The sequence below is a fragment of the Phaethon aethereus genome (assembly GCF_964289735.1).
Source record: "Phaethon aethereus genome assembly, chromosome: 3".
Taxonomy (NCBI): Eukaryota; Metazoa; Chordata; class Aves; order Phaethontiformes; family Phaethontidae; genus Phaethon; species Phaethon aethereus.
This window is the reverse complement of record NC_138576.1, coordinates 33,880,700-33,905,827: the sequence shown is the minus strand read 5'-3', so window position 1 is coordinate 33,905,827 and position 25,128 is coordinate 33,880,700. Positions and strand designations below refer to the sequence as shown.

Genomic DNA, 25,128 nt, shown 5'->3' with positions numbered 1-25,128 from the left:
GGCCAATGTAGATGACTGCTCTCATGCTTTTCAGTTTTTCCGTCTTGCAAAGATGGATTTTAATAAGCATTAAAAAGTAGTAACAAAAGAGCTATTTGCTCTTTTAAGAGGCAGCAATTGCATGAGTAAGTTTTCTTAGTATATGGTTGAAATTTAAATGACGTAGACAATTATAAGGACATTTCTAAATAAACCATATACATTTAAGTCCTTTCAGCTTGCAAAAATTAAACGTTTAAGGTGTAGGCTTCAGAGTTACCAGCTTCACAGTGTGCCTATGCAGTTTGCCTATAGTATTAATATATGTAACAAACTTTGTAAATAGTATTGTACATAAGGAAGGTGCTGTACTGTAATCTGTTGTAATCTCTGTAGCAGAGAATACATATTCTTCTTCAGTGAACACGAGAATCTCTCCATTCGGATCCACTTACTGCTTAATTCTGTCCTGTTCATTGCAGAACAACTAGCTCAGCTGGCAGCCAGTCTTAGGAGGCCAGAATTTGGTGCTCCAGGTCTCCCTGGCCGACCGGGGCCACCAGGTGCTCCAGGGCCTGCTGGTGAAAATGGCTTCCCAGGACAGCTTGGACCTCGTGGCTTGCCTGGCCTTAAAGGTCCCCCTGGTGAGATAGGTCGTAAAGGTCCCAAAGGTAAGAAATTCTGTAACTAGCTTTCAGTTGTTGACTGCTACAGTTTTTTTGTGGCTGTTTTATTTATTTTTCTTTGGTTGTAGATATACATAGTACACATGTGAAAAAGATCCTGAATTAGGAACCTAAGCTGTAACTGTTGCCTCAGTTGCCCCAGTGATTAAAGGGGACATTGGCCTGGCCTCAGACTGACTTGTTTATAGATTTGTTTTTTGTCATCAAATCACTTGTACAATATGAGAAAGGATAGGCATCGGCCTTGAACTAGTAGTAAGCAGAAGAATCAGTTTCCTAATACTAATTTTCCCCCTTGTGAACTTTTAAGGTTTGTGTTTTTCATATGCGGAGAAGTTCCAGCAGCGGTTCTCTTTCCTCCACTCAGTCTGGTTGTGAACCTCACTTCTGCAAGTCTTGTGGTCCCAAAAGTTAACGTAAACCATCAGATGCATTCGTTAATCTCTAGCCTACCTTTCCAAGTCTATCCAGTTTCTCACATTACAAGTGCCTGATAACAATCTGCCTCTTTATTTGGATATAATACTTAAGCCATTTAAAATCATTGCACCACGTACCACAATCTATTGATTCTTTGGCAAGAAAAAATCCATAATAAAATTGACTTACCTTACACTTTACAAAAAAAACTTTGATCTAAGCTAATCTCCTTTGTTCCTGACTGAGAGGGTTTATACTCCTCTGAAGGATTATATAGTAGAATTTTCTGCAAGGTCTTATGACCACTGTGTATGTATTAGTTTCTATTCAGCAGTGGTTTCGATTTGTTTTCCTGAAGGAAGGCTTTATTTAAAAATTGTATTTCTGCACAAAGCTGGTCTGTTGCTGGATTAGAGCTTTTACTTTTGTCTCAAGTTTTGTTTGAAAGTAAAATTGGGAAAACCTTTGAGAGAAGGAATAGAATACAAACAAAGCAAACCTTAACAAACAACAGTGTTGCTGGAGCTCTGTTACCTTAAATAAAAAACAGTAATGTCATCTGTATTCACAGAAGCATCAAAAAAATGGAGATACCAAGGTGATCTGATATGCTGAATTTGATTCAGCACACAGCAGGCTGCACTGTGTTAATATCAAAAAATAAATCTACTGAGCATAAAAGAAAAATCAAACAAGCAAAATTCTTTGTTTCCTATCATAATTGTCATCAAATTCCACGTTACGTTATAGTAAATCTTGAAATACAATTACAGATACAAAAGAAGTGGTGAATGCTCTCATGTGCCAGAGTTATCTTGATGGTACATGGCAGGCACCCTGAACAAAAATCTCAGTGCTTCACTCTGAGTTTCTGGTAGTTATCAGATTTCCACAGAGGTCACAGAGCTGAACGGACTTTCCCCATCCATTTGGGGAGTTGTTTGAGATGGGAGTGAGAGGAAAAGGGTACCTAGGGTGTGATAAAAGGGAAAAGGAGGAGGATTTTTGTGGTTTAAGCCCAGCTGGCAACTAAGTCAGTCCCATGTAGCCGCTCACCCACTCTCCCCTGATGGGATGGGGGAGAGAATTGGAAGAGTAAAAATGAGAAAACTCATGGGTTGAGATAAAGACAGTTTAATAGGTAAAGCAAAAGCTGCACACACAAAACAAAACAAGGAATTCATTCACCCCTTGCCATGGTTCAGTCATCTCCAGGAAAGCGGGGCTCCAGCATGTGTAACGGTTACTTGGGAGGACAAGTGCCATAAAGCTGAGCACCACCCCCCTCGCCCCTTCTTCTTCCCCAGCTTTATATGCTGTGCATGATGTCATATGGTATGGAATATCCCTTTGGTCAGTTGGGGTCAGCTTTCCCAGCTGCGTCCCCTCCCAACTACTTGTGCACCCCCAGCCTACTCGCTGGTGGGGTGGGGTGAGAAGCAGAGAACGCCCTGACTCTGTGTAAGCACTGCTCAGCAATAACAAAAACATCTCTATATCACCAACAGTGTTTTCAGCACAAATCCAAAACATAGCCCCATACTAGCTATTGTGAAGAAAATTTACTCTATCCCAGCCAAAACCAGCACAAGGATGTTAAGAATAGTTTAGAAGGACATAATAAAGAGGAAAAACATGAGAGTGTGTTACCATGAGATAGAGCAGAAGGCATAAAGGTACAGTGATTTTTAACAGCATCAACAACAGCAGAGTCAAAAAAAGCTGGCTCAAGGAAGGTGTTACAATGACTTTAATGAGTAATCTGGGGTAGTGAAGGAGAGCAGAATCAGAAATAAGAAGCTGGAGAAGTTTGGGGCAACCGGCAGTAAACACTATTCCAAAATGTTCAGTAGCTGGAAGTAGAAGTACGTGGGTAATCTGACATCGGTGCTTCTGATAGCTGCATTTACAAAGACAGGCTCAATCGCCATGTTGACTAGGCAGTCTGAAGCGTAGAGATAAGATTCCTCCTCTAGCACCCTATGTGCATCTTCTAGTGAAACTTGGACTTTTGTACTGACTCCTGTGTTCCTTTACATAGCTTCTCGTTTTCTGGCTCTGCCATTTTTAGGGCACTTAACAGTCTATTCCAACTCTCCTCCCTGCAGTACAAGAAAGTATGGAAGTACAAAATAAAGTTCACTCAAACATTATTAGGCATATACTTGCAACTTTTGACTTGCAGAAAAAAATCAAGAGTTTACGTAGGGTGTTCACAAGTGGTAGATACATGTACTTTTATGGAATATATACAGTGAACAGAATTTGAACTTTATGACTACCACAAAAGAAAAAGCTTCCTCTTACTAAGATGCTACTTGTTTGGAGCAACATCCAAGTTTGAAGAAAAGCTGGGCACCCACCAAAGAAAAGTCTCCATAATACCAGTATACGAGAACAAAGCCCTTTGTTTTACTTTTATGAATGTCTTCTGTAGATGTCAACAGAACACTGTAGCGTGTGTGAGCCAGCTCCCATTTTCTTCTCTGCACTAGCTGTCTCAAGGATCAGCACTTGAGAATTTGTACCTATCAGCAGACTTCATGTGCTCTTGCAAAAGTCAGTTGCCAGTACCCTCAGTCTGTATTCCAAAGTACCCTGTGTAGTTCTGTGAGTTTCGTTTATTTCTGTTATATAGGGTATGGCATGTTTAATGTGGTACTTACTGTTCAGCCCCAGGTGGGGTTTTTTTCCCTCCAACATGTCTACTTCTGAGTATAACTGAAATGGGGGGGAAAAAACCCCCAAACAAATCCCAAACCTCTTAGAGGGACTTATGTCAGGACATCGTTCAATGATGCTAAGAATATATACAGACACATAAATTCTCTGCTTATTAGCTGTTCACCTCTGAGAGGGAACTTACTGAAAGTAATACTCCAAGCAGGCTCTAACTAATGTTTCATGAATTTGCTTTAGGTGAACCAGGAGAAAGAGGAGAAAGAGGATTTCCAGGCAGAGGACTGAAAGGTTACCCTGGACCAAGAGGTCTTCCAGGTAAATATAAAAGGGTGAAGATAAAGAACAGATGTAGTAAAAATTTATTCAGAACTCATACCTCAAGCTGCCTTGAAAAGACAAAAGATGTTCATTGAGCAATAAACTTCCAAATAACAGTACTTCATAATTTTTACTTCATAGGTAATGATACAGTCACAAATCAGAATTAAAAGCTCTTTTATTAAAGAGCTACCACCCCATTTATCTCAGTGTAGAAAGATTAGGAAAAATGTATACAAAACATGAAAAAAAAAAAGAGGAAATCACACACACACAAGATAGATATATAAAATTGTCTCTTTTTTATGTAAATGTATAAACCACAAAACAAACCAAAAAGGTCAAAACCCCCAGATTATCTCACTGGCAGCTGCAGCAGTCTTCAAAATCTCCATTCATAATTTAGGGCATTCAAAGTACAATTCTTTATTTTTGTGGTAACTAAATGCAGTGTCATGTAATAGGGGTCCAGGACAGAGTCTTGCTGATAAATGCAGCACAGCTGGCCTCTAGTGGCCAGTGAATGAAAGCAAACTTGTTTGTTTGTTTCCATCAGTGTCTCTTTACAACAGGTTTCTGTGAGTGTAGGCAGAAACTACCAAAACTTGTTCTCTTTATAAAAAAGAAAAAAAAATATCAGTTGAATACATGCCAATACTTTGGACATCTGTGAAACTCGGACTTTCCTTCTTTAAAAATTTATCATTGGAAGAGGCTTACTAAAATCATTGTATTTCGTCCCTTCACTTAAGATTTAGAAGTAAACAGATACTTTAGTGCTCAGCAGTTCCATGCTATGCATGTATTTTTCCAACACATCTGAGTGGAGAATAAAAATAAATTCTTGCTATGTCTCTTTCTGAAATAGTGAGTAGCATCTACACCTTCGTATGCATCACGAACAGGGTTGTCTGCAGCACTGCAGTCAGCAAGTGGCACAGCTTTTTGGAGCAGCAGATCTGCTCCAGTATAACTGGAGAGTGTTGGGCCTGAAATTTCATTACTGTAGGTGTGTAAACACAGCCTGGTTGTCTATCAGAGGAAAACTGGCTCTTGAAGTAGGCACCTCTCTGGGGAATCCACAGAGAGCAATAAAAAGCCATCTTCATACAGCTTTTAAGAACAGGATGTTCGGCAAAGCTACATGTATACTAAGCAAGTCATCTGCTGCCATTTAGACCTGCATCCACTTTTCCAGGTGAACCAGGAAAACCCAGCTATGGCAGGGAAGGCCGTGATGGTGAACGAGGTCCCCCTGGTGTGGCCGGTCAGCCTGGGGTTCCTGGTCCTCCCGGCCCTCCCGGCCCTCCTGGGTACTGTGAGCCCTCGTCTTGCAGAATGGAGGCTGGACAGAGAGTTGGTAAGAACATGAAAGGGCCATGAATGGGCCTTGCAAGTGCCACAAAGTGTCGGCATCATTGCACAGACAGCTGAGGAAAAAATAAGGACTGAAGGAGAAATACAAAGAGAAACCTTTCAGCCAAGGTTTCAGTATGGCATTTTTATCACAGTGGTTGTACATTCTTTCTGAAGGTGTACTTAGCAACACAAGCTGGAACAATGGTGCTTACAGAAATACACAGGTGCTGCCTTCTGGCTCTTTCTCCTTTTGTGGGGGAAAAAAGGCACTTGTCTATTATTTTTAGTTTGTTTTTTTTTTTAATAAAGAGTTTCTGTGATTTCTCTTCCTCCCCTACTTAATTCCTACAAATGATGTACAGTGAAATAACATGTCTTCAGCCATCAAATAAAAAAGGAACAGTTTGTTTACTTCAGTTGTAGCTATTTCTTTTATGCCTATAAAATAAATTTCAGCACGCTCCTGAGCAAACTAAACTACATCACTTCATGCACAGTCATTTCATTGTGTTTATATGCTGCACAGGATATGCTAAGCCACCCTCAGCTCTTCAATTCAATCGCAGAAACACAGTTGGTGACTGTTCCTAGGAAAACGTGCCACCCCTGACACCTTTTATGCTCTAAATATCTGTAAAGGTATGATCACTGGGTTCTCCATGTGGAATAACCTCTTAATTTTCCACTCCAATTTGTGTTGCATTCATAATTTGCTATGAAGCCTATTCCAGCTTGTCTCCTTCTATATGAAATTAAAAGGCTAGTAGCCACTGTCAAGGGAATTTTAAGTCCCAGAAATATAAAAGTTTTATAGTAGAGATTACAGATTTTGAAGTAACAACTGTGGTTGTACAAAAAAAAAGAACAAATAATGTTTTAACCCCCTAAATGTTTTTGTATGTATGGTTACATTCAATACCAATAAACAGAACAGCTAGAAGACAGCCATTAGACATCTCAAGTTGCCTTTTTTAGATGAACTCAATTTTTAGAGGAAAATGTGCAATGTGGATATTTTGTTTCTCTCTGTATAAATTAAAATATTTGTGGTTTTGACTTTATCTTCTCTGAAGTGTATTCTCTCTCAAAGACAACAGTGAAACCATCCTATGATGTTTTCTCTCATTTCGCTATTAGTCATCCAAATTTTCAAATAGAAACAGAAAGTGCACACTTGCTTTAAGCATTGATTTTTTTCCTAGCCCTTAATTGTCTATGTTCAAAACAGTTGACTTGTATGCCATGTGAGAATATAAAGAAACCACATGATCGATAGAGCTATGCATTTACCATGTAAGGTATAAGACAACACTAAAGGGACAGCTACTGGTATAACATATACTCTTAAAAGGAATGACTGAAAAAAAATAACAGATAAACTTTCCCCAAACCAAACCTGCTGCTCTAGCTGCATTTAAGAGCCACTTCTCTGGCACCTCATGTCTTGCCTAAAGAGACCGCTTGGGAGAAAGATGTCTGATAAAGCTGTCTACTAAAAGAACATATATTTGCGCATTTGTTTGTTAGAGGCTTTCAAGAACGAATTAAATGGGGGTTAATTTTGAGAATCTCTTTATGTCCCTTCCACAACCCAGTATTTTAAAATGATAAAATATAAAAGAGGTTGAATCTTTACAAGCGCTTCCACAGAAGCAGCGCTGGGTGAGATTTCAGGGAAAACATGGAGGAAGAAAACAGGCATAAAGAAAGGTGCCACCCTTCCCAGAGGCTTCGGGCAAAGCTTCAGACAGAAGGGTTTTCCTGTACCTCCAGTTCGGCCAAACTCTCTCACAAGCGACATCTCCTACGTTAACATGATGGGAAGTCATCAGAATTTCATTCTTGAGAAGCAAGAGAACTGCATACGAGGTGATTAGCTTGGTCACACACATACAGATCTTCTCTAAAGTTTTAGAATTAGATCAGTTTTTACTGATTTAGGGCACAGTCCTCAAAAGTACTCCTTACATAATGCAACAAATAAAATGTTACCGGTAATGACAAACTGTAGTTTCACCAGCAAACTTTTATTTTGACTATAAAGTGTGTAAAACTGTTAAAAAGAAAAAAACCCACATGATAACCAAATGAAAATATTATTTTCCATATGTAATGCATAAACAATGAATCAAAAGAAGAAAAAACCCCCAACATTTAAATACAAATGTGAAGTGCTTTAAAAATATAGTCTGAAAAATGCATAAAATTCCACAATGGAAAGAAAATCATGTAGGATAGAGAAGACATCCATGTGTAAAAACCAAATAAGAATTATTACAATCAAACAAATTCAACACCGAGGGTCAACTCAATGCAGAATCTATGTAAGTGGATAGCTTAACATTGCGACAGATTTTCTGCCTTCAAGCTGACTCGTGAGTTTTAACTTAAAATACAGAACTGAGGAATAAATCCTCAGGCCCATTATAGGTCATTATGGGATGTGCTGGTTAATTAAGTAATTACCAATTTCCAAATCTTGTGCAGGAGTGGAAAAAAATTTAGCTGACGAATGGTAGACCGTATACCAAAAAATAGCAGGAACTGAATTTTTAGTAACAGCACATTCAAATAAATAAAGATTTAGAAAAATGAAGACAGGATTATGAATTTAAACGAAAGGTGTATCAACTATGGTGATACAGAAAAAAATAGTGCTAATTTCAATAAATATATTTAGAAGGCACAAAGCAAAAGAGAATGAGAGGTTTCACGAGCCACTGACAGCGTGCCGCCCATTTGAACCAGATACTCCTGGAATCTCAGCGAAGTCCCGAGTAAATCTTGTTCTCATCTCTTTCTGGTTCAACATCACAAAAGGCGATGAGATTTTTTTGAACAAAAGACTAGTGAAAATCACTTTTACCCATCAGGATCTCTGCCACAGCTCCTCATGCTGGAGGTTTAATTGCGCTGTGATAAATACATGTTTTAGCTCCTCAGTTACTTAAGCGTAGGCAGGAACCAAGAGAATAAAGTTTAACAACTGTCCTCAAAATGATAACCACAACCCAATCTGGTATTTTAAAATGGTGGCTGCAATGCTTTCCCTAATAGGCTACTAGAGAGTATTAGTAACACTGCTGCTGAATACTGCACTAAGATAGAGAGAGAGAGAGAGATATATGTTATACATCTATAATTTTTATATATAGAGGGTTTGTATACGAGTTCATATATAAGTTTTCTGTCATGGCCATCACTGGGTTCAACCAACCACATATGAACTGCTACCAAAAAACTCTTGCCAATATTTCACAAAGGCCAAAGTCTCCCTCTAACCAAAGGAGCTCTAGAGCACAGACTGGAGCAGCTAAACGAGGCAAGAAAGCAAGGCTGGGGAGGATTACACTAGATTTTGCTTCCCTGAATATCCTAGTCATGATCCAAGTTTACCCAGAGCCAAACACAGATCTACAGGCAAACTAGTTCTTCCTTCAAAAAGGGAAAGTGTCAATAGATGGCACTTTCAAGGTTACTTGAAGGACAGAGAGAAGAAGAAACCGAGTCCCTTTGTTTCAGAGACAGCAGTGGTGGTTCCTCTTGGCAGAGCACAGCACTTATGCTCCATGTACAAACACACACTGCATTTTTGCAAATGTTTTTAATTGCTTAGGTAATTGGGTGAAATGTGCTTGCTTGACGTACTCATCGCCGTATTATTATTTGGCCATGTCGTTTCTGGTTCCTTTAAACTTAAAATGCAATCACTGCATCTCCTCTGCTCATGGGTCACAGGTAAAGAAGAAATGTCTTTATTTTGTAGGGCACATTACTCCCATCTGATTTGTTTCAGCTTCAGTTTTATTCCCTTCCCTTCAATCTTTTGTTTTACCGTTCTGTTTTGCTTGCTGTGTACGTATTCAAAAGGACTAGTAAAACTGTGGCAGCTTCAGACAATAAATGAAGCAAGCTTGCTGATGTCACTATGAAATTTGAGGAACGAAAATCATGTTAGTGGTCAAATTATTACCCAGCATCCTTTAAAAAGCCATTGATGTAGGAGTTCTCTTTTTTTCTCCTGGGAGAGTTAGGCAGCAAGAGAACAATGAAGATACCTAAAGTCACATAAAGTTAAACGGTTCGGTGAATCAGTTTCTTCAATAAAAGAGATTCTCTCATATCCAGACAGGAAAGTTATCTGCATCGGATTCCATGAATACATTAACATATATATAATTTACAGAAGTTAAGGTCAAGACTTTTCACTTTTTTTTTTCCCCTCCAGACTGTAGAGGCCTAAATTTCATCCCCAAGCACAAGCCTCACTCACCCTGATGTGGTCAAAAGCAAACCCCCTACTGAATTCAGCCAGCCCTGGCTTGCAGCCCCGGCGCCGAATGCTCCCCAGGGCTCGCTGCGGTGGCTTGTGCCTCTCCTTTCTCTCGTGCGCAGTTGCATCCTCTCTCTCACGATTTGGCAGGGAAGGAAAGGCTGTCATTTCTGACAGAGCCACAAACAGAAACATTTCCATTTCCATCCAGAATTCTGTTCCAGATGCAAATGGCCACATCATGATGTAAAAAGCAATTTTCTATCCACTTAATACATTTCCCATTGAACCGAACCTTAAATGTTGCAAACCAAAAATATAATGAAGGAAAGAAGCAACCGGTTGGCACGTACTGTGATTCATTCAATGACAGCTGCATATCGTCCAGAAATGAAAGAAAACAACAAAATAAGGTATGCCATTGAAAATCCTTCAAATATACTGACTGGAGACAGAATAGATTTACATTGAAACTACCGTGAATAATTAAATGCCTTTGTGTTTATAGAACAGCAGACTCAGAGATAAAACTGCTAAAAAACATGTAGACTACAATCTTTTTAGCTGTGAACTTATTTTGGTCTAGAATCTGTAACGTTTGTTAGCAATTAATATCTGAAAATCACATTTGCTGAAGACATCATGAAGCTTGAGTTTTCCACTTAACCACCAAGCAAGGCAAGGTCACGGTTAAACTTGTTCTCCATGGCCTATACCCACCTACATGCATGGAGATGGATTTAAACATCCATCCAGTACAATCTACTTGTAGGGGACATAATGGATTCCAAGAAAAATTTGTATGACTCAATACATCCAGAATCTAACAAAAACATGATTAAAAAAACCCCAAACCAACACTGTTTTGATTCCTGAGACACTCCACATGTTCTAACATGTCACGTTAGAGCAGCAGTGCTACTGCATTGGTAAAATGCAAAATTAGCGGCTGACTCTACATCATATATTTGGGGAAACAAGTTTATAAAATGCTAGTTTAACCTGTTGGGCTTTTATAAGACTTTTATGTAAACAGTACAGAAGAAGAAAAAACCTGGGTGTATGCTGACATGAAAAATAGTATTTCACCCTTGTGAAAAAGAAGTGCCAAAATATGTTGTGTGATTATCAATTAATTTAAAAAATACACTTACTTAACAAAGCTGTGCATATCTAACATCTGTCCTAATCCACAATCATAAAACATGAAGGAAGGATGGATGATACAATCAATCCTGTTTCCATATCACAGCGCTCTTTCAGCATTGAAACCAAATCCAGTTTAAGCCAAAAATATTTGTTCTTAAAACATCACTAGGCTGCACTGCTACTCGATTGTATGAAAATTGCCCTTGTAATTTTTATTGACCATAGCATGCTCCCTGCTCCCCTACAGACAAACATCATTTCAGTGGACATAGGTGGTGCCTGACAGTGGGGTGCACCACTACCGCATGTTCTTCTGTAACACGTATATATATAAAACACAAACAAAAAGCAATGTTACCCGAAAATAATCATCCAAGAAAGGCAGTATTTCTGCAAATACTACCATGCAAAACTAAATGCATTTTAGAAAAAAAAAAAAAACAAAACCAACACCAACAAGTCAGGCTCAAGAACAAAATCAGAATCACTGACTCTTGAGCTGTGAGTCCAGGCAGCACTGGGCCATTTCTTGCACTGCTGAGCGAGTTCAGCCTGTGGTTTCTCCTTTGTACTGGAAAGATGTTTTGAACTCCACCAGGTGGACAAAAGGAGGTATGCTGCAGCCTCTGAAAAGTTCCCATCTTACCAAGTGAATTGCTTTCTTTAGACAAACTGACTAGTTCTGTACACAGCTATTTGAAGAAAATCTCAACATGTTCTGAGTCGATAATAACACAGCCTGCCATAAAAGAGAATAGCCTGACCCTGAACTAGAACAAAGCTCAGAGAGCTTTTAAAAAAGGTTTAAAACATTTTGTCAAAGATATTTCCGTTCAAAGTCCTGTTGTACGTAAACATGTCCAAATCAGAAAAATATCTTGTGCTATTGGAAAAAAACAATCTGTGTTTAGTTCCTTGCAGCGTTTACTGCAGCGCAGACCGCTCAAAGCAGATATTTGATAGAAATTGATAAAGCAAATTGCAAAATAGATTAGCACCCCTCTGCGCTCCCCAGCCCCCTCCCCAAAACCCAAGACAACATCAGTCTGAAACTGCAAAGAAATTTCAGGGGCCAAACCAGAAAACCACGCAGAAGCACATTTCCAGCCACATTCTGCTTTCAGTTCTAAAAATGTAGAGTAGGAGCAACCCAGTGTGAAGTACAGTTAAGCTGGGACTAACTCTGTTCTACCCCAGTGAAGAAACATGGCATCTTTAAAAAGGCATCAAGACAGCCCATATAACAAAATACCCGTTTTCTCACGTGAGAAAATTAAAGGGGGCTTTTAGCAAAATACAAAATAATGCAACAAGATAATTACCAAAGTTACCTGCAAATCAATTCAACGTGTTCAAATACATTTTAAAAGACCTTTAGATTTGAGCCTATAAAAAGAAAAAGGCATCTGTAGGAAACATAGATGAAAAAATAAACTTCTTCAAATATAAAAAGTGTTCTGCTTTCCGATAAGTTCAAGTAAATTAACATACAGCAATTGCATCCGGCAAACACCAGATGCTCCGTTTCAGCTAGGTAAAAGCCCCAAAATATACACATACCACTAACGCGGCGTAATAGTCTATGTACAGCCTTCCAGGACGGGGGTGCTCGGAAACCTCTCAGTCACGCGGATATCCTTTACAAGACAGCACCCTTTTTGATATTATCACAGAAAATGAAGTTTAACATTAACTTAGGAAGTAAAAAAAATATTTAGAATTTTTACACATATTGGAATTACTAAAGAAGTAAAAAGAAATCAGTGAAAAAAGTGTTCATGCAAGATACCTGACCAGCAGTTCATTTGACTGAATGGAAAACAGCATGAGGGGCCCGGTCCTCCGCTGATGCAGATACGTGGTGTGTGTATATATATATATATACACACGATATATATACGTTGGTGCAAGGCCCCTGGCTTTACTCGCTGGGCTGGCAGACCCGTGGCCCGGGCAGCAGTAGGTGCCTCAGGACAGACAAGCGCTCGGTTTCAACGCCAGTTCCCAGCGTCCGCGCAGCTACGGCGCTCCGGGGACCGGATCTGGAAAGGCGGCCACGGCCGCAGAGCAAACCAAGACGTGGGCTCCGGAGATCTGGAACGGGAGCGGCGTGTTTTGAGCTGAGCGCAGGCAGGACCTCTCGTTCCAAATGCACCTTCACCCTGCGGGATGGGCGCCCACCGCCCGCAGAGCGGAGGACGCGCTGGCCTAGAGAAGGGGCAGTTATTGCCTCCGGAGAGAGAGCGAGGGATGAGCAGAAGAGGAGGTGTGAGGACTGTGGGTCGCCTGTGGGATTTGACCTGTCCGTCCCCATCCTCACAAGGGACAGACAAAGCACCCTGACCCCCCAAGGGGTCCCCAGCTGCGGGGCGTATTACAGCTCGCAGGTGCCCTTCAGGAGATGGTTTCACCGTACGCCACAGGTTTTCTGTTGTCCTCCTTCCTGCTGCCCTCTCCTGTCCCAGGTGGTTACTCTCGGCCTTCGATCTCCGTGGTTACTTAAACATCGCTCTTGTGCCAAGCACCTTCTTCCCTCCAAGCATCTAACTGGTTAACACGTCACGCGGGTATGGTTTCCCACTCAGAAAGTGTGCCTGAAGGCTTGCCGGTGCTCCCCAGCTACCTGCGTTGACTCCATCGCCTCTCGCACCCATCTTGCTCCTCCCGTCTGGGTGCAAGTGCTAGGAACTCTATTCAGAACAAATTCCAATGTATTTCTTTTTTGAAAGACTCCTGCCAGTCATTCCTTACTGTTTTTAAGCAAAACCCAGAAGTCAGCCAGATCCGTGTCTCACAGCAACTTCTCTGGAACCCAGTGCTTCCAATTTGGGAAGGCTTCCCTGGTGGCTCAGTCCTGCTCAAGCACGAAGTCACCAAAACCAGTGCCCTGTCTGATGTGGGAGAGAACGACTGGCTTCCTACTGGTGGGGCAAGAGCCCTCACTACTGCTTTTGTACTACAGATTTATTTTGAGGTTGTGGGTTATTGTTGTCCATGTTCTCTCAATAGCACCTTCACTTTCTATTGCACTGTAGCACATTCCCTAGGACTAATCTAGGATCATCTGTTTCCCAATAATCAGGGGTGAAACTTTGGCCAACCCTACTCCCTCCTTTTCAGCGCCAGCCTCTGTGTGATTGATTTTCTCCATCTTTTCTTTTCCTCAACCCTTTGAGATCTATAGGATTTACGCTTTATTCTGTTTTGTTCTTCGTTGACCATGTCTGCTCCTGTTAAGATTTACTGAATGCCTGCGAGCTGCATGCAGTCGTGCTCTCTGTAGTACGCCTTTCCAAGGAGGGTTTTGTCTTCTGCATTTCTCTTGAACTCAAATAATTTTTTGCAACCAGTTATTAGGACCTGTGAGTTTCGCATCCTACTGTTTCCACGTTCTTCTCAAGCTTATTTTAGCACATAATCATTGCGGGAGGAAGAGGAAAACTGCACCACCACTAAGATTAGAGGCTTGTGAAGTTCCTTCTTTCACTGTCTCACCGCGTACCCACCACCTCTGTTCTAAAGCAAGAGGTTGTCTTTGCTGCAAGCAGACATAATGGCAGAGTAGCTTGATTACAGGCAATGACACTACACTTACTAAGTCCACGTAACAGTTAGAAGATGTGCCAGTTCTCAGTGGGGAACATCAACACCAGCCCCTAGCAGTTTAGTATCTGCAGTATACGTAACCATGACTAAATGAATGTACAAACCCTCAGCTGGGACAACATCCAGTCAGGGAGAGATGCTTCTCGGGGCTACACCTGGCAAATTTCCAGTCATTTTGAAGCTGAAGGTTGGGTGAGGTTAGAGAGATCATGAACACATCTTCATTTCCTTCTTTGACATCTAGGAAGCGACTGAAATGGTGGGTAGCGTTCGTGGTGCACGGCAGAGACCCGGTTCAGAAGGTGTGCCGGAGCCTCCTTGAGGGACATCAATGTTTAGTCTAGAGTTCCCAGTGCTCCAGCTCAGGTCCTGCATTTGCCATGAACGGGTGTGCTTTAAATCTTCAGAAATGCACTTTCTCCACTGAAACTTCACCATCAGCAAGAAAAATACAGCCAGTTTACATACTGAGGCATACATACTGTCTTGAGTTATAATAAAATACTTTTTGTTTGAAGAAAGATGCTTAAGAAAATTATTTGGGCCTATTTTCTTCTCTAAGCAAGATAAATATGAGAAACATAACACATGGAATGCACTCTGGAAAATAAATGTCATCCTTTCATAATTACGACACTGCAAGTAACAGAAATAGGCTCAATTCCGTGCCTTATAAATTATCTATATACCATACAGTGTCAAGGGGAAAAAAAAAATGCACCAATTATTTCAAAGATTAAATTAACTTATTGAAAGGAGTGAAAAGTGACCGTGAACCCAAGTGTCTACGGGACAGGGTTTTTATTTCCCGCTGGTGCGTGACCGAGTCTGTGATATGTGGTAATAGCAATCTGCCGGATTGCATCTTCCATTGGGTCCAGGTGGCCCCTGCGGTCCGGGTGAGCCTGGCGTTCCCGCTGGGCCTGGCAGGCCAGTAGCTGGTAAAACAAAGTTAGAATTAGCCAAGTGCTCTCCGGGGCGCGCGGTGCCCCGCGTTTCACCACTGACAGTCAGCTGCACGCCAGCTCACCCGCGAGTAGGCGAGGGGGTCTGACCTCGCGCTACGACCAAACGCGGGAAGAAAGGCAGGGGTGTAAAACCGGGGCGCGACCCAGGAGAAAGGCCTGTTAGTTCATAAATGGCAACAGCAGAAATAAATCTGGAGACTTGTACCTGCAGGGCCAGGTGGTCCAGGGTTACCGGGCAGTCCGATTCCAGGCTCACCTCTTTCCCCTTTCTGTCCTCTATAACCTACACAGAATAAAGATATGAAAATAAGAGCGTCCTCATATTATAGACAGTGATCTTCCATATACCTTCTTGACAGGACAAATCAAGACAAAGGTAATTGTGAAAACACATGCTCAGTTCTTTTTCCGAGACAGCTCTTATGTCTACATGTTCCTTCTGGAAAATACGAGGATCCCTAGCAGTAACCGTTGCATCCTCTGCCCGAGGACTCTCGCTACGTTCGCTAGCGGGACCTTTCCCCGAGACTTCAAGTCACCTTCCTGAAGCTTCTCTAATAAAGAACCAAAGGCGTATTCTGCTCCAGTGTTACCTGTCCGATGAAGTGATGTAAAGCTCCGACCCAAAGGCCGTCTGGAGTCTGACCAGCCCTTCTCTGATAGCCCACAAACTGAGCGAGACTTCGCCCTCTCCGCGCTACATAAACCCCTACGTCTGCACTTTTTCAGACGGTAAACTGGAACTTATATGCTTAGATAGTCCCCTGTATGGAATCACAGAATCACACAGAATCACTAGGTTGGAAAGGACCTTTAAGATCATCAAGTCCAACCATTAATCCAGAACCACCATGTCCCCTAAACCATGTCCTCAAGTGCCACATCCACACGTTTTTTGAACACTTCCAGGGATGGCGACTCCACCACCTCCCTGGGCAGCCTGTTCCAGTGCCTGACCACCCTCTCAGTGAAGAAATTTTTCCTAATATCCAATCTAAACCTTCCCTGGCGCAACTTGAGGCCATTTCCTCTTGTCCTATCACTAGTTACTTGGGAGAAGAGACCAACACCCTCATCACCACAACCCCCTTTCAGGTAGTTGTAGAGAGCGATAAGGTCTCCCCTCAGCCTCCTCTTCTCCAGACTAAACAACCCCAGTTCCCTCAGCTGCTCCTCAGAAGACTTGTGCTCCAGACCCCTCACCAGCTTCGTTGCTCTTCTCTGGACACGCTCCAGCACCTCAACATCCTTCTTGTAGTGAGGGGCCCAAAACTGAACACAGGATTCAAGGTGCGGCCTCACCAGCGCCGAGTACAGGGGCACAATCACTTCCCTACTCCTGCTGGCCACACTATTCCTGATACAGGCCAGGACACTGTTGGCCTTCTTGGCCACCTGGGCACACTGTCGGCTCATATTCAGCCGGCTGTCAACCAGCACCCCCAGGTCCCTTTCCGCCGGGCTGCTCTCCAGCCACTCCTCCCCAAGCCTGTAGCATTGCATGGGGTTGTTGTGGCCAAAGTGCAGGACCCTGCACTTGGCCTTATTAAACCTCATACAGTTGGCCTCTGCCCATCGATCCAGCCTGTCCAGATCCCTCTGCAGAGCCCTCCTACCCTCCAGCAGATCAACACTCCCACTCAGCTTGGTGTCCCACTCCCCCCCAGCGTTACACAGCCACCCTCATGCGGAATGACACATCTTTAGAGTTTGTGCAGATTTCAGATTCTAGCATGCAAAGCCTACTTTGACCCAGGTGCCTGTATAGTGTTAACAAGGTGTGATTACTAATTATGCTTTGAATATTTGTGTCTGTTTTCTTCTCAGGCCATGGCTTTGTATTTATCTAAACAGCTTCCATCTTCTCAGGTGCTGCAACTCATGTCCAACCTACTTCATTTTCTTTAAACTGTAAAAAAATTTAACAGTTGGAAACACTCAGGCTGCTTTAGAGCAGAGGACTTGTGGGTATCAGTATAGCATTTTTCTTGATATTTCAAGTTAAAAATCCATCTAAAAATGTAGCTTTTCTGTTTACATAATGTAATTTATGTAGGACAGGGGTTGAATGCATTTTTTAAAGGACTAAGTGTGGCACCTTTAAAAGGGATTATAAGGAAACCCTCTTCCCTCCCCAGCACCTCAGACGTTGGCATGTAAGGTGACATATGTTGAAGATTAATTTGCTAACTCCTGGTCACATTAGGAATTAAATTTGTTCTGCTTCAGTGGTCAGTACATTTCCAGGATCACCTGTGCCATACAATAAACTTCCTCTTGTGAAGAGCTTTAACTTAGGCTGAACTAGGAGAGCCACAGCTGACCAGTCAGCATAGTGGTATCAATCCACCCGATGTCTCATGAAGATTGATGGGTGTTGGCAGATGGATGGCAAAGGTTGTCTAGTCAGTGTACTGTGGTCTACGGCAACGCTGGTACTTCACAGGACAATTTTAAGTGCTGTGGGTACCAACTCAGGGTTGTTCCGACGGACACAATACAGTAGGAATGGTACGCAAAGTATTCAAGCTTTCCGTTAAACACAAGCTCATTATACACTTTGATAGAAAGTCTATCATCTGTTGCAATCATTCTAGGTTTCAAAACAGAACATCAATTATCTTACTCTTCTGTCAGGACCCCAACAAGTAAATTACAGTGAGGGAAAAAACATTAGAAAATGCATGCAGAGTGACATGCATAACATAACAAAAGGAAATCAACTATTTAAAAGCTCATAGAGAAACAAACTTAAAATATTAATCATGCATTCTGGTCACCGAGTTGTGTTAAGCAGAATTGTACAAGGCATATACGCACACAAGCCATAAAGGCACAGAAAAGGGAATATACAGGTATTTGTATTCAATTGTGAATCTTGATTTTGCTCTTTAATGACCATGGTGGTATTTATAAGTACATCAAGTTGACTGGCTCTGAAAATCTTGTGTAGTGCATAGTAGTTGCTACTGTTTGAGAAGCTCAATCACACAACCACAGGATCTATTACATTTCCTATTTATTATATATATCTATCTATGTTTCTTACTTTACAATAGATAGTTACAGTACATTTCTCACTACAAACCCAGTTAATTGTAATTTTACAAAGTAGTGCTGCCACTGATCATTTGTTTTGCTTTTCTTTTTCTTTAGTTACGGGGAAAAGAGAGAAATCACATTTACGATATATCACATTTACAAGCTCCATGTTAACCATTACTGTAGGTATCCGAGACATTATAGTTGAAAAGGGACTGAGATAGACTGAAAGATTCTGTAAACTTCACTGGAATCCAAGACAATGAGGAAAATAACCCACAATAGCACAAAGAGCAGCCTGTCAGTGCAAATGTATGATCCAGGGTAGTGTAAACCATTACTGGCTGTATCTGAATACATGTGCAAAGGTGTAATTTGTGCACAGTGGCGGGTACGTTCTGTTGACACAGAAGTTTAATACAAAAATTCCCAAGTATCTTTTCTAAAAATACAGCTTTATTTAACAGGATGTAAGAATATTAGCAAACAGGCTTATATGTAAACAATCAGAACAATGTAATGTGTAATTCTATCAGGAAAATATTTGATTTCTGATGAGGTATATTTTGCTCAGAAGCAGGGCCACGATTACACTTCTAGAGGATAATATCACTTATCTGTCTGAGCTTAAAGTGACAAACTCATACACAGTCAAAGGAAAATACTACCATACACTTAAATCAGATTTTGATATATTGTTTTTTACTTAAGGCACATATAAGATTCTGTCTATTTTTACTGGTAGAATTACAATTCCAGTAAGAGGTATCTTCTTAATTCAAAAGGCGACTGCTTTAGCAAAGCCTTTCACTTGGGTTCTAGAAGTTTTGTTGTAATTCCTGCAACCCAAAAGTTGTAGTATGTAAACATGTACCCAAGGTGGGTAGTACGGTAAACACTTGGTAGCAGTATGTAGCGAGTACGTGTTCAAACGGATAAGCTTTCTTCTGCTCATGGGTGAGTGGTGATAGCTAAAATACAGCTCTTGGTTTGGTGCTTGTCACAAACACCATGGTCAGAAGCGTCGCTACCGCAACACCCTCAGCTCTACTTGGAAATTACACAAGTTCATGTCTATGAACTTGGAGGTAAAAATTTCTCTCATTTAAACAGCTCCAGAAGGTATTCCTCTTGCATCATGGAGACCCTCTTCCACCTGCATGGATTATGCAGCATCTGAAACTAGCATGTCAAGTGTCTAGAGGAATCTGAGGTTCTTTACTACAAATATGAGGCAAACACATTACCATGATGGGGAACAATGAGACCAAAGTATCCACTGTGATTTACTAAGCAAATACTCTGCGTTCTTAAAAACAAACAACTGGAAAGCAACAGGAAGGGTGCTAAGAGCAAGTCTTCTCATCCAGCCTCCAGTGCATATTCTGAATTCCTTCTGTGTGTTACAGTCCTCTCAACGGAGAGGTAGTAGCTGGGTTTCAACAGGTTAACTTCACCCTCTACAGCAAACAGTTTGCAGGAGGTAATGCTTGAAACCAGTGCAGCTATTTCAGAAGAGTGACTGTGTTTGGACATCCATTAAAATGGGCTCCTGATGTCAGCCAAGGTTTCTAGATGCTCCCACCATGCAAATGAAGAATTATAATAAGAGATACACATTTTACAACAGAGGTTAGCAATGAAGATAAGGAATTTTGACTGTTCATTGCATGGTATTTTAGTTCCCTGAGCTGTGATATTTGATTCCTCCAGGCTACCATGAGTTATGAAGACCTATAAAAAACTGTTACGTTTCCTTGATTTGATAGAAAAGGTGAAGTTTTAACTAAGATGAATCCTTTTGTCTATTGAGAAAAAAAGGATAGTCATATTAACATAGAGGATAATATCCCAAGGTGAATTTGTTCTAATGGACCAAAATTCACTTTCTATTATAGTTTTAAAAATGCAATTAAGTCGGTGCAGTTAATTGAGCCCGATCCTCTAACACATGACAAAGTGGCTGACTGTTTGCAAATGGATGACACTGCAATAGCTTGTCTATGAAGTCGTGACACGAACTTCCTATTTCTCTATGAGACATTAGCATCCTTTAAAACACATACAGAGTAAACAAGTTTCTCTGCTCTCCCTTAAGCAGACGCTGTGCACTTTGCTGGTAACACTGCCTCACAGCTTGCTGATGCATATGCCATATGCCATTCATTTTTTAAATGAAGAAATAAATATATAAAAATCTTCCAATCACTATTGTATGAAGTCTGTTTAAATGCCAATTGCATATTTCATCATTTATGTTGCAACTCTTCGTTGTTTTTTGTTTACATACTGTATTTTTTCTATGACATTCATAAAAAATCAAAATTATTTGTATCTGAAATACCGGGAAGTACCTGAGTAAGAACAACCTTGCTGAAGGCCAGCAGGTAACATTCTGGACTTCATTAGAAATGACTGACTCTATTCCCAAGAGTCTAGCAATTCCTTAAATACACTTTTTAAAGACCACGCCTGCACTTCCAAGACTTAGAATCTATGTTTTCCGCTTCTGGGACTAACACCTACCTATCGGTCTGCTGTGCAGAAGGATGTTCTGGTGGAATCCGGCCGGGCCAGGCCAGGCCAGTTCAGTTCCTGGAGGAACTTGAGGTGCACGGAGTTGCAAGTTAAGTGCCTGCTCGGACACACGCCGGCAGCTGCCCTTCCTGCTGGCGGGCTCGAGCAGGCGCTCTGCTCAGCGTGCAGCGTCGCAAACTGCTCTGGAGGGGCTCGCAGAGGTCCTCTTAATTGCTCTCCAAAAGTGTCCACTTCTTTTCACTGGCTGTATGGGACGAGTGACTCACTCACTCTGCCGGCCCAGGTGTGCGTTACTGCTCACAGCAAAACCTCATCAAAACCCTGGAGCTGGCAATCTGGGCTACAACCAAGAAATATAATAAGGAGTATCTGGCAGTCAGTACCAAATGCGTATTTTATGACTTGGGCGGATGTGCACGCAGCATGTTACCTTGATGGTCTCAGCCACACATGCACGTAATGTGCTTCTCCAAGAGGTCTTCTCTGCTATGTCTTTTATGGTTGAAAATAAGCTGGAATATGGAAGGATACTTTTCAATCTGGTCACAGATTTGAGTTTCTTTCTACTGTTGGCACAAAACAGTAACACACACAGGCACAACTGGGAGAGGCATGAACAGTATTTGTAAGTGAGCTTCTCTCACCATACTATCTCCTAGTTAGAGTGTGAAAAGAAGGCAAGACAAATTTTTGGTTTTCTTCCCTTGGAAGTATAGATTATATATGCTTTGATGTATCAGAGAAGTAAATGCTTCTCACTTAGCTTAACTTTTACTAATCAAAAAAGAGTATGGAGCATATTGGTAAAACAAATGGAAATCCTGCATACAGGGGCCACTACTTTTACTTAAGCATAAGGCATGAAAAAGCAGCTTTATTTTCTTTTTTCAAGCACGGCTATCATCTTTACTCTTGATGCTCGCTAGCCTAGTACAACATTCCGCATCTCAGAAGCATCTGAGACTAACCACCACATACATCATCATCGAACACTCTGGCACTGACATTGAAGTTGACTGTTTACAGTGTTTGGAATATTTAGGTAATGATGAAGTCAGTGTTGTAAGATTCTAAGCCTTTTATTGTTTTCCTTGATCCTTTATTCTTGTTCTTCTCATTCTGAGCTCATCACACTTTTCAAGCTTCTGTCAGTGGTTTGCGCTTATCAGTGTTAGTAAGTCTTTATTCTTCTGATAGCTTTAGGATCCACACATCTTCAGCTTTGCTCTCATGTTCTTCATTCCAGTCTGACTTGCTCTGACTCCAGAGCAGACCAAACTAACAAAAGATAATAAAGAACTACCTACAGATAAACTGCAAATTACATATTGCCCACAAAATATTATTCATTGATAAATTCTTTTTTCCTTTTGTTCTGCTTTCCTCTTCCTTTTAATCTCTGACAGTCTGACTCTACAGTACAGCACAGCTACAATGAGCCTGGATCCCTTGAAGCTAATTTTGCAGTAAAAGACAGTTCAGTGGAATAAGAGTCCTATACTGTCTGAATGCATTGCAATGTACCAACCACCCAATTACCATTTGGGTTATAGTGAAAAGTTGATTGGTCTGAAATGGATTTGTGAAAATAGATTATTTCACTATAAGAAGGATTCATGTCGTAATATTTCAGTTTTCACTGCTTCTTAAAGAACTATATTTGCCTTCAGTTTTTGCTCCCCTGTGTTGTCTCAGGATCAGAGCTGAGAGCACTCAGACTTGGAGATCAAATTTTCTTACTTAAATAAGATGGTGTCTCAATATGGAACAGGATCTAGTTACATTGGAGTGCTGGCATTGGTTTTCTTCCTTGTTAAGGTATTTCAGAAAAAAAACCCAAACCTGCTACAGTAGTCTAGATATCTGTCAGCTTTACATATCTGTCAGTAATTAACTTTATCATTTATTAGAATAAATGCACTGATTAGGAGTTTTTAATCAGTAAAATCCACACATTTACAATGGGTTAATATTTAGATCTAGTCTGGGAAAACATAAGTACAGTTTTAAAAGTTAAACATTAGGAAGCTAGATAGGTAGTCCTGACTTATTTAATAATCATTAGCAAGTGTATAAATATTTCAAGATACAATTCATGTATCTTTGAATATTGAAATTTTTTGGAATTCCTACCTTGAATTCCACGTTCTCCTGGTGGCCCTGGCAAACCATCCTTTCCTGGTGGCCCTGGTAAGCCATCTTTTCCTGGGGGCCCTGGTTTTCCATGAGCTTGGGAGGCAAGCATCGCAGCAGGCAGCTTCAGCTGGGATACAAACTGAGCCATCCTTTCTTCATTAACAAAGGACACAAGGAATAGCGGTAAGAAAGCAAAATAACGGGAAACTAAATAAATCCCAAAACCCCAGCTAAAGTAAGTTTCTGGAAGTAAGGTGTTTAATCCTTCTAAATGTCAAGGTATTAAATGTTCCCAAAGGTACTGGGGTCTTCTGTTCCAACTCAGACTCATGTCTGAGTCTCTACCCTTCAAAATATTCTGCATTTGTACTAAAGTTTCTATTACTACTCTCTTTTACTAATGTATTCCGGTATTTCAAATGACTTCTGACTCCTGTTCATGGAACTACTTAAAATACATGAATACAGAATAAGTAGTACTTAACACCCCTAAGAAGGGCTACCTTATATGTTTGTAACATATTAAATCACAAAGTAGAGCTTAAACACCACGAACAGTTCTTGGCATCAAACAAAAAATAAGCAAGGTGATAGAAAATAGGCAAAGTGAAACAAAGCCAAAAATAGATCTGTGGGACCACTAGTGAGGTATAGAAAATAGAATAGGTATAAAGACCAATATTCCCTCTAGGCAGGACACCTTTTAATACTTTTTTTTTTTATGAATAGGCTAAATACTTGTTACCAATCAGTTTGAATAGGAAAAGGATGTAACTTCAGCCAACAAACTGCTCTTGAAATACATAGTAGGTTGAACTCCTAAGGGGTAGCAGTCCGGGGAAGGGTGAAAACATACAAAAAGATAGCCTTGTTGTAAAGTGAAAAACTGCCTGAGCAGTTTAAAAAGCCTCAAGCTTTATATGATTTCTTTTATCCCTAAAAGATAAAAGGGTTTGTATCCACAAATATTAACGACAAAATAGCTAAGCATATTGCAGACATAAGAAATGCAGTTTGCAATGGAAGAGAAGCTACTGTTAAGAGGTGTTCTAGCAGAAGCTTGTTTCAGACACCTACCTGAGTCACAGCTTTTCAACCCTGACTAAGAAAACGCTGGGGAAGAAAAATATTTCCTTTTCAGAGTAAGGACACAGCTAAGAAAGGTTACATAGTACAAAGGCCTTGGCTGAATCTGGTACTTGCCTAAAATTGTGCCAGAAGTTGGTGGTCTGCAAGGGAGCTTTGGAGCTCGGCAGGGCTGTTTGCTGAAAATGCACAGCAGTTTAGACCTGCGTGACTGAAAGCTGTCATGCTTTTCTCCCATTTACATAGCCATTAAGTGGCCAAAATAATTAGATATTTCTATCGTCTCCACTTTAATAAATATTCAGTGTCTTAATGATGTGTCAGCTACATACGAATCTGTAATAACATGCGATACGTACCTATATCTACAATGAAACATACATATGTTTGCTGTTATGATCTGGAGCCAGCTACCTTTTAATGCTAATCTTTTATATAAGGAAATACTCTGGTTAACCGATACTATATTTTATAATTGTTTGAACATAATTATATTAAATAGACTTCAACAGCACTTAAACATAGCTACAATGACAAGACAGCTGCTAAGTCCAATGTAAATACGATTACATGTAAAGAAATTTGTATAAAGGCTGTAGGGATGTAAAATATTTAGAACATAATTTAAGATTTACATTTACTTGTATAATATTTAATTTTCTTACCTTCAAAAACCTTAAGAACCTCTTGTTTGATATATTTTTTTATTTCTTCAAGTGAAACTGTATCAGCCTGATGAAGAAAAAAAAAAAGGTGATATGCATCAGAAGAAACATACCAAGGGCACTTTGTGATGCTAAAAAAATTTAAAAATGCTGAAATTAGCATTAAAAATGTAAAGCTTTCACCAAAATTCAAGTATTTTAATATATTTCTCTTATTTACT

At 40.6% G+C, this 25,128-nt stretch overlaps 2 protein-coding genes across 2 annotated transcripts in view; one reads left to right on the top strand and one right to left on the bottom strand.

The window, feature by feature from the left end:
• COL9A1 (collagen type IX alpha 1 chain) overlaps positions 1 to 5,993 on the top strand; it is a gene marked incomplete at its 5' end in the record, with an annotated part of 71,125 nt that extends 65,132 nt beyond the window's left edge. The window contains 3 exons of the mRNA XM_081997839.1: positions 462 to 650; positions 4,005 to 4,082; positions 5,284 to 5,993. Coding sequence (XP_081853965.1) covers positions 462 to 650; positions 4,005 to 4,082; positions 5,284 to 5,468 — 452 coding nt within the window. The 3' untranslated portion in view covers positions 5,469 to 5,993. The remainder of the gene's footprint in view (positions 1 to 461; positions 651 to 4,004; positions 4,083 to 5,283) is intronic.
• A 9,280-nt stretch (positions 5,994 to 15,273) lies between these two features.
• Positions 15,274 to 25,128, bottom strand: part of COL19A1 (collagen type XIX alpha 1 chain) — a gene marked incomplete at its 3' end in the record, with an annotated part of 197,051 nt that continues 187,196 nt past the window's right edge. The window contains exons 47-50 of the mRNA XM_081998313.1: positions 24,908 to 24,974; positions 23,154 to 23,309; positions 15,646 to 15,723; positions 15,274 to 15,410 (exon numbers count right to left, since the gene is read on the bottom strand). Of these exons, the coding sequence (XP_081854439.1) occupies positions 15,274 to 15,410; positions 15,646 to 15,723; positions 23,154 to 23,309; positions 24,908 to 24,974 (438 nt within the window). The remainder of the gene's footprint in view (positions 15,411 to 15,645; positions 15,724 to 23,153; positions 23,310 to 24,907; positions 24,975 to 25,128) is intronic.